Genomic DNA, 10,013 nt, shown 5'->3' on the forward strand with positions numbered 1-10,013 from the left:
AACTATAGAAGAAAATTTAAAAGGACTAAGAGATTTACACTTAGATATATGTGAATTAGTGAAAGTAATAAACGATTATCTGGGAGATTCTGTGCTTGTTACACTAGCAATGTGTTTTATGCACCTGCTAGCAAATTTATATATGGCTGGTATCATTCAGCAATGTGTGAAACAAACTACCCATTCAATGGGATTGCTTGTGTTGTCTATTGTTCATTGTCTGCCCGACGTTTTGATCATCGGAATTTTATGCTATCGTGGGGAAAAAACGAAAAAATATGTACGTATAGTAATAGTATATTAAGTAACAAGTGGCTAAACGAGGGCATTTAACAACGTTTAGCCACGAGGTGCTTACGCTATTTTTTTTTTACTTCCACTCTAGTTCCACGTTGCGGTTCTTGTATTTCAACTTTTGTACATATTTTAAATCATCGAAATTTGATCGCACACTTATACAAACTGTAAGGTTATAAATGCCGTGCCGCGCACCGGCCCATATGACGCTTCGGTTCATATCGTGCCCCGTCGATACGAGTAGCAGCAGCGCCAGCTTTGACGTGTTTGACTGATGTCACATGGCATTTCATACCGCCTTGTGCTGCTCCGTAGGCAAATGCGCAGGCGCTTGCTCCGTTCCGTGTATAATGCAAGTACATAATGAATATTATGTACGGCTCGGCCGTCCGTATATAAAGTACCACTTTTTGTGTCTAAAAACCGTGAAAAAAACTGGCACTTTATAGGTGGAAGTAGAGAAAAAATATTAATATAAGAAATATATTAATTTCCTATTTCTAGGCATTGGAATGTGGGCACTGTGTGCATTCACTTGCAATTAATTCAGAAAATATCCAATTTGCAGTCCGCATGACTTCGATACAAATATTAAACTCAGATGTGGAGTTCACTGCGGCTGGAATGATCGTTTTAGATTTTAAGTTGATATTTGCTATTATTGGCACTTTAACCACCTATTTAATTATTTTGATTCAATTTACATCAAGCGATAATTCCATGTGCTATTTTGTTGAACCAGTTAAAGTATTAAATGTACCCAAATAAAGTGTTTATATAATAAACACATTAATTTACGTGAAGTATAAGCAAAATATAATCATCAGTAATTAAATATTTTTTGTATCACCTTCTGAAAGGTACGTTCAATAACCCTTGGATGAATAATAAATGTCTAGACGTTCTTAATTTTTTGTCCTACTTTTTATGTAAAAATAACCAACTTATAATAGTTTATTCCATTTCAAATAATAAGCAGTCATAAACAACCAAACAGTAAAGAAACTCAGTTTTTTTCAAAAGAAAATTTCTTCAAATATGCACAAAATATCAAGGAATTTACAGCCTATATTATTCCTAGCAAAGTTTTTATTGGTATCACCAATTTGTTCATTAAATTATCCAAAAATACGTTTGATGAGTTTAATTTTATCAATACTGGTTGCAATTTTGCAAGTAATTGGCTATATTTATGTAGCATTCGTTCATTTCTTCTTTTGGAATTCAAGATTAGTAAACATGATTACACATATCAATGTGTGTATAGCATCATTGTGCACTATTGTACTATCAGCGAATGCATGTATGTACAACGACCGATTTGAAGAAGTTTTGAAAAAAATGGTTCATATCGATTGTCAATTGAATTGGATTAGTTACAGAGATACCAAAAAACACATGTTAATTTGTTTTATCGTATGGGTATTAAATTCCATAATCATTATAATTGAAATTGTTGCAAATTGGATGTGTAAGACTATAAGTACGGAGATGCCGTTCATGTTTTATCTTGTTTACAACCTGACTTGCATATCATCCGGTGGGTTTGTTATTATTTATTCTACATTTGTGCAATTTATTGAAGAACGCTTCGAGTACATTACGAAAAAAATTAAACATCTGCCGAATATTAAAGAGCAATTAATGTTTTTCGCAACTTTTAACGACTTGGCTAGTTGCCATTTGGACACTTGCGAATTGCTCGATATGATTAACAGATTTTTTAGCGTTTCTGTTTTTGCGATTGTGGCAATGTTCTTCGTGCATTTATTAACTAATTTATATATGATTGGCGTAATAGCAAAATGTGCCGTGAACTCGAATTTGCCAATGGCGTCTCTTACAGTGTCTGCCACACACTGTTTACCAGGAATTTTCGTTTTTGGACTCTTGTGCTATCGCAGTGGAAACGCCACAAAATACGTATGTTTAATGCAATTTACTTAGGTCTATTACGCATAATCTGTGGATAGGTATTAATTTTGAGATTTTTATAGGCATTGCAAAGTGGATTATACGTCCATTCCTTATTTATTAGAGATGAAAAAGAGAAAGATGTGGTGCTTATGTGTTCAATGCAAATATCAAATTCGGATGTTCACTTTACGGCTGCCAATGTTATTGTTCTGGATTTAAAATTAGTGTTTGCAATTATTGGAACTATCACAACTTATTTAATTATTTTAATACAATTTAATTCTAATGATAATGCATGTTATAATACCTAGTAATATATTAATGTGAATAACACAGGAAGTGTATTAAATATTTAATGTGTGTGAAACACAACGTAGAAAACACAGCTGCAAATTGAAAGTAGTGTATATTAGTGGGTATTCTTTGTTAAAGGCTGATTAAGAACGAAAAAAATAACATGAACATAAAGAAAATTGCTGATAAAAATATAGAATTAATATAATTAACCTTTTGTATAAAATTGTTAAGATTTTTCCTGCTCCTCCTGCAATTTTTAAAAAAATATTTTTTTTGTTTTTAGACCAATAGGTACACGAGTAGGAAGATTAATTTTTCGGCGAGTAAAATGTTAATCTATTCATTCTGATACAGTTTATATGTTCAAAGATTTCGTATTTTAAACTGAATAATAAATAACAAGCCCAGAGGTATATTGATGAAACGTTTTAAACATTCTTATACTCGTAACATGCAATCAAGATCAATTAAAATTGTTTATTTCTCATTGTATTTATAACATTTAAGTACCCAATAATTATTTTATAAAAAATTATAAATTGTTTTAAATGTAATTGGTGCAAATTTATGTATTTAACTATACCTAAAAAACAAAATGGGCTCCTTGGTATATTCCTTAGTTTCATATGATATGTATATGCACTGCCATTTCATTTCAGTGGCATAAATCATTTTTAATATCTGTTCAATGATCTCTAGTGTTATTTAAAACGGTAAGTGTTGACCAGACTGTTTTAAAAATCTACAAGTAATGATTACTTATTATAAAAATATCTTCGTATATATTAAATACATACATTTCCCATCAAAACATGGTTTACGCTTGTTATACCACCGGCAAGAACTTGTAATGGATCCTGGGCTTTCACCAAAAGAAGTTTCATATCCTTAGCAATTTTGACGTCTTCGAAAGGCATAGATTTAAAAATAGTATAATGCAATTTTTCAGTCTACAACGTAGAAAATCCATTAATTGGTACTATCACATATGATGTATTATATATCATACAAATGTGGTCAAACGTTCGCCACTAACACAAGTTAAAATGACAACTACAACGTATGACAAGAAATGCATCATTGACGACAACATCATGTCCTTAAAAAATAAAAAAATATTATTAACAAAAAAAACATTTTTATTAATATTATTGTGTAGGTATACTTTACTCATCAGTTGAAATACAATCACACTCATATTGATAGGTGTGACACACAAATGCAAAGCATATGCTTTTCCAATAGCATTGTTCGTTTTCGAATTTATGCTATAATATCAAAATAAAATAATAATAACATTAGATATATGAAAACTTACTCCATTAAAATATCGTGATATCGCACAATTCTTCCAACTAAAGCATGTCTCTCCTGCTTTTTAACCTTGGGAATGCGTTCAACAATGCTCTCCAAATGACTATACCGTAGAATTAACACCTCATTGAGGAATACGACTTGGGAGATATTGCACATGGCTATAGCTCCGCCAGTATATGAGCTCAGACATTGACAAACCAAGACAATTGATCGCCATGGCCTATTATAAATGTCAATGTAAGGCAAATAGGGCGTGAAAATAAATCCACAATTACTGACTTCATCTGGCTCGCATTTATCAGTGATGTAAAATACAAACGTGATCAAGCAAGTCACCACAAAACTTAGAATACATAAGTAAATGTATTTTGTAAACAATTTGTCTAATGCTTCCACACCTCTTGCTCGGCCTAAATCAGGGTCTTGAAAATTGCCCAGTTTCTTACAAATTGCATCCAATTCTGGAGTAAATATGGTAATGTTTATTAAAACGTAAGTGACTGTTTCGGTTGTTAATATAACCGCAATATCATCAGCAACGTCAAAGAATGAAAACGAATTGTTAGCTGCAAATCAAAATTAGATATAGAAACTTATTATGTGGATATAAATATGTATACATACACAGATAGTGTATTATATGTCCCACTTGCCCAAAACAAAGCATGTGAAAAAAACACACAATTGGAATAATTTTAATATACGTGAATAAATTGATTTTACTTGGTCTAAAACCAACCGGTGCAAGGAAATTTTTAGCTGTTTGATTCAGATGAAGTTTATTAACGTTCGTGTCGTAACATTTGAAAAAATTGCAAATCTTTTCAACCGGAATTTCCATTTTTTGTTTGGTATATAACTTTACAAGGAACTTATTAAATGAACAGCACGCCTAGTGAAGGTAAAGGTCAACTGATAAATATACATCCTTGCAAGTATTAGAATATTAAGTATTAAGAATGAATAACAGAACATATTATAACATCATTATTGTGTATTTGTATTATTAATAATTTGATAATTAGATATTTGTCATTTATAGGTAGGTACCTACATACTACTTACGTTAGAGATAAAAGAATTCTATGCTTAATATAATTGCAGATGGGTTGTCATCATATATATCAAATTATACAATTATTTTAATAACTTTAATTTTATAACAATATTCTCATATTGATTGCAATGTTTTTAATATTAGTAGAAGGGGCCGGTTAAGAGTAGGGCACGTACTTAATACTACCCTGGCGACTTGCGCGTAACAATAAAGCCGACCCTGCACACGTAAAACACTACCGTAACATCCTGTATATAACCTTTAAAAAAAGGCACTACGAGTCCGACAGCTGTACCAGCGCCTATTTAACTACCCAAATTAATTAATACCTACTTATTATTTCTATTATGGTTCTGACCATTTAAATGTCGCAATCCAAAGTATTTATTATTTCTGTTTTGCTTGAAACCTTCTTGGAATGTTGCATTAGAAAAATTACAGCTATGTAATTCATTTTCCTCTCCATCTCTTTTCACATCTGCTGAGCACATGGCTCATCAAAATATTCCATTTTACGAATTTCGATGAAAAGACAGAATGAGATAGCAGACAGTGCAAGTGAGAACGAAGAGCTGCGGTAAGGCAGTTGCGCCGTGGCGATGCGATTCTGTGTTCACCACGTAACGAACGAACGTACGAAAGCTCCGAGACGCTTCGGTCGGCGAAGTTACGGCTCGACCTTAAGTGGTATTCTGAGCGCTCATCTATAACTTTTCCTAAAGTCAATCCCGCTGCCCTCTAAAATTTGACAGAAAGCGCGCGAGTTTCAAATCTATGGGTTCTTCAATTATCCAAATATGCATCAAATATGTATTAATACTTATTATTTCAATTTCGGTTCTATACTGACGTTTGAAAAGTCGCAATCAAAAGTTGTTATTATTCATTGTTTTGATTTTAAATAACCTTTGAAGGAACGTAATCGAAAAATATAAATAATCTTATACATGCTACGTATTTGGCTCATTATCAGCAAATACTTGTAAAAAAGTGAAAAAATATTCATTTCAAATTTATTGGTTTTGCAAGTTTTTTTTTTTTGAATTTGGACATTTTTGCTTAAAACCGTGGAACTTGCATTTGAAAAATGCAGATACACTCGATGCGTGCAAGTCTTTGTCATCCTCATCTTTTTTCACATCTGCTGAGCACACGGCTCGTCAAAATATTCCACTTTACCAATGAATAGGCAGACTGAGACAGCAGACAGCGAGTGCGGGTGCGAGTGAGAACGAAGAGCTGCGGTAAGGCAGTTTCACCCGCGCCAAGAGAGCAGCGCATGCGTATGACATGTTATGAAAGCTATCGGCACCCTCGAGCTGCTCGGAAGATTGGGGCGATCTGTACCCTCCAAAAGACCGCAGTTGGCCGCTCAGAATCGCAATTTGCGTTCGTTCGACACTACGGCATTTCGTGTGCTGCTCAGAATGACACGTGAGACAGAAGAGGTAAGGCAGTTGCGTCCACGCCAAGTAAGCAGCGCATGCGTGAAACATGTTACGAAGTCTATCGGCACCCTCAAGCTGCGCTTAACTTTGACCCGAAGCGTACCCTTCAATAGACCACAGTTGGCACTCTGTCTTTCGCTACGCGGCTTCGTGTGCTGCGCAGAATCGCACCGTTAATAGCAGCAACAAGTTTATCACGTTAAAATGGTGTAAGTACAAAAAAACTTGTTTACATATTTCATTTTATTTATTTTCCACTTTATTCTATATTTAGAATAGTTGAAAAATATTTATTTATTAAAAGTTATACGTGATTTTTGTGGATTTACATTTATATAATATAAAGTCCAGTTTATGAAGATGCCCTCAGGGCGAAACATGTCAACTCAAATATATAAATGTAAATCCACAAAAGTCACGTATAACTTTTAATAAATAAATATTTTCAACTATAGAAAAATGGATTACGTATTCAACAGTGAAAGTAATAAAGAAAATGTATATTTATTAGTAAACGCAAGCGTTCCCTCAATACTTCGGCCACTCAATACGAAATATATCTCTGCTTGATAGAGAGTGATAGTGCTTTTCGGAGTGGCATAATAAATCCAACGATGCCGCCGAACTATTTAGACCAGTGTTGGGAGGACCTAACAAACAAATTAAATTCCTGCGGTAACGGTCCAGTTCTAATAAGCGATCAATGGAAGAAAAGGTTCGGCGATTGGAAGTACTGCATCCGTGCGAAATGCAAAAAGGTGATCGCCTACCGGAAGGCTACGGGTGGTGGCCCACCTGGTTGTATGACGATGACGACATTGGAGAAGCGGGGAATGGCAGCCTGGGGGATGACCGAACTTACCGAAATTGAAGAGGTCCCTCTGGAAGATTCGGAGGAACCCAAGGCGGAGTCAAAAACTCCAAGTATTTTGGCTGCAATGCTTCAATGCGAATCACCAACAATAGCGACCGCCAATCCCCAATCCGATACCCACCAAAAAAGTGACCAGAGCACACCATCAGAAATGACCAAATCTACACAGACGGAGTTAACCACCTGCACAGATTCAACTGACGCGACACGGGCGACAGTGGCTATTCAGGCACTAGGTGAGCGGATAGATAGACTCGTAGTGGCGTTGGAGAAGCTGCCCGACGTTGATAGGCTCACAGTGGCCATTGAAAAGCTGGCCAACGTTGTAAATACATTAGCAAAATAAATATATGTTAGAATTACGAAATGTTGTTTCTGTTTTACTTCTTTTATTCATTAATACAGAGCGATCGGATCTTAATTGTGAACAGTTTACAACGAATGCCGGAGCACGAGTCAGTCAAGTTTCTTAGGAGACGCATGACCAGCGACGCAAGTCGCTGACATAAATAGAAAGACCCCTCATCGGTGATGTGACTCCATGTCCACAGGGTGTTCTGCATGTCGTTGGTGCATGGTCATATACGCAACCTTACATATATGTATAATCAAGTAATATCTATATTATCTATATATATAAAATTTGCGTGTCACAGTGTTTGTTTCCATACTCCTCCGAAACGGCTTTACCGATTTTTAGCAAATTTTATATGCGTATTCAGTAGGTCTGAGAATCGGCTAACATCTATTTTTCATACCCCTAAGTGATAAGGGTTGTTCACCCTTAACTTTTTTTTTAATTTTCGGACAAATTCTTTTGTTTTTTTTTTATATAATGTGGCATTAAAAAATACATACAACCCTAAATTTTTAGTTTTTTATCACCAACCCCTATTTCTTTATAGTCATTTTAGTAATTTAATCATTTTTCATGCCGCTCGAAAGAAAATTTTATATGCGTAGTCAGTAGGTCTGAGAATCGGCTACTATCTATTCTTCATACCCCTAAGTGATAAGGGTTGTTCACCCTTAATTTTTTTTAAATTTTGGACAAAAAATTTTGTTTCTATTTTTATGTAATGTGACATTAAAAAAAAATACATACAACTCTAAATATTTACTTTTTTATCACCAACCCCTATATTTTTAAAGCTATTTTGGGAATTTAAAAATTTGGAATGTGGCAGATTTTGTTCCTCCCTATTTTATAGTCGGTGCAAAAAATTCTCCTGAACAGAACAGTCACTCCGTTGACAGGGTGCTTCCACGAACTTTCGCAACCCTTTCAAGAACAAATTATATTAGTGGGACCCACTAAAACACCCCGAATTGTGTCACATGCAATACTTAGTGATCATAGATAATTAACCACTTTACACAAAAAACGAAATGAATCAAAGAAAACTGAGGAATTTGTTTCGTTTGTCAGTGGACAAAAGAAAACTCAGTAGAAAGCGCAAAACACCATATAAAACAATAAATCAAAAATAAGTCGAAGAAAGCTGCGGAATTTGTTTCGTTAATCGATTGAAAAAAGAAAACCTCAGCTTTTCTCCGTTTTCCCGGTAATTATTAAAATTTTTGTCGCTGTAAAAACTACCCTTAGACTTTAACGAACATTTTAAATGAAGAATTGGCCAAATTGGTCGAGGTGTTGTTGGGTGAAGCGGTTAACAACACATTTTGCGATTCATTTTTATATTAGACATAATAAAATTATTAATCTGAAGTGTATTTGGCACGATTAGTTCAGTTAATCAAGTTTTACATACTTACACATTTATAATATGTAAGTTACTTTCTGCCAACACTAGAATTTATCTAGAAACTAAAAATAATTTATATGGCAAAACAACGTTTGCCGGGTTAACTAGTAAATATATAATTTTTTTTATTGAATGTTTCCTATATTGTATTTATTTTTAATTTTGTTGCTCGAAATTACGGTTCGATGGTTATCAATGCATTGCAAGTTTATATTTGTACTGGAATAGAACAGCCAAATAGGGAAACTGCAATTTGCTGAAAGATTTCAAGAGCAATAATCTTATTAAATATCTATATTAATACTATAGTAGTCGGCAACGGCCATACCACGTTGAATATACCGGTTCTCGTCCGATCACCGAAGTCAAGCAACGTCGGGCGCGGGTAGTACTTGGATGGGAGACCGCTTGGGAACTCCGCGTGCAGTTGCCTTTTTATTTATAACAATAATTATTGATATTTTATATCATTGATAACCGTGTCTCCTTTAGATGTCAATGCATTGCATTTTAATTGTAGAAGTGACTCGATTCTGGGCACTGTGTGAAGGTGGCGGTAGAAGTGACTTGATTCAGGGCAACGTATGAAGGTAGCGATGGATTTGACCTGATAGAGGTAGTTAAATAACCGCAATAAATGAGTATTTAGACGATTTTTATTAACTGAAATGATATAGGTATATAATTTGAAAAGTAAATGATTAAAGACATAAAATTTGAATGTTTTTTATGCTTTTTTGTACTTTTTAAAGAGACTTGATGCAATTTTAAAGAAAATATGTGATTTTATGACGAATATATACTTTCTTGAATATTTGCATTAAAGTTGCAACATTTAGTTAATTTATTTTGAATTAATACATTCTAGCGATATCTACATTTGAAGCTTTGAGTTATGTATAAAAATTGCTATTCGTTTAGATAGAGTGGTGCACGCACGAAGTATAGATACCTATAAGGAGTCCGAACGTAATGTTAAATTAATGGTCACGATCTAGGGGACCAAACATTCGCCAATAGAGCGCGCCACTATGCGTTAG

General features: G+C 34.2%; 2 protein-coding genes and 1 non-coding gene across 3 annotated transcripts; 2 read left to right on the forward strand and 1 right to left on the reverse strand.

Moving 5' to 3' along the window:
* Window positions 1-3,026: 3,026 nt before the first annotated feature.
* LOC135802745 (uncharacterized) lies at window positions 3,027-4,750 on the reverse strand. Its single transcript, XM_065316371.1, has 6 exons — window positions 4,453-4,750; window positions 3,830-4,394; window positions 3,677-3,779; window positions 3,521-3,610; window positions 3,309-3,461; window positions 3,027-3,253 (listed from the first exon to the last, which is right to left on the reverse strand). The coding sequence occupies exons 1-6, from the start codon at window positions 4,667-4,669 to the stop codon at window positions 3,197-3,199; spliced, it is 1,185 nt and encodes a 394-aa protein (XP_065172443.1). The 5' UTR covers window positions 4,670-4,750; the 3' UTR covers window positions 3,027-3,196.
* A 2,197-nt stretch (window positions 4,751-6,947) lies between these two features.
* Window positions 6,948-7,553, forward strand: LOC135802743 (uncharacterized). The gene has a single exon (XM_065316370.1). The coding sequence runs from the start codon at window positions 6,948-6,950 to the stop codon at window positions 7,551-7,553; it is 606 nt and encodes a 201-aa protein (XP_065172442.1).
* Window positions 7,554-9,287: 1,734 nt separating this feature from the next.
* On the forward strand, window positions 9,288-9,406 carry LOC135802746 (5S ribosomal RNA). The gene has a single exon (XR_010550613.1). It is a non-coding gene; the product is annotated as a 5S ribosomal RNA (ribosomal RNA).
* Window positions 9,407-10,013: the final 607 nt, after the last annotated feature.

The sequence above is a fragment of the Atheta coriaria genome, unplaced genomic scaffold (assembly GCF_025399875.1).
Source record: "Atheta coriaria isolate IRGN ID8LTWV9N9 unplaced genomic scaffold, Caltech_Dcor_3.1 hic_scaffold_49_pilon, whole genome shotgun sequence".
NCBI classification, from domain to species: domain Eukaryota; kingdom Metazoa; phylum Arthropoda; class Insecta; order Coleoptera; family Staphylinidae; genus Dalotia; species Dalotia coriaria.

Excerpts from the sequence above, each read along its gene's own strand:
- LOC135802745 (XM_065316371.1), bottom strand. The coding sequence starts at position 4,669 with ATGGAAATTCCGGTTGAAAAGATTTGCAATTTTTTCAAATGTTACGAC. Across the intron at positions 3,611-3,676 it reads TATTTCAACTGATGAGTAAA|GACATGATGTTGTCGTCAAT; the intron begins GTATACCTACAC and ends TTATTTTTTAAG. Across the intron at positions 3,254-3,308 it reads ACCATGTTTTGATGGGAAAT|ATTTTTAAAACAGTCTGGTC; the intron begins GTATGTATTTAA and ends CATTACTTGTAG.
- LOC135802743 (XM_065316370.1), top strand. The coding sequence starts at position 6,948 with ATGCCGCCGAACTATTTAGACCAGTGTTGGGAGGACCTAACAAACAAA.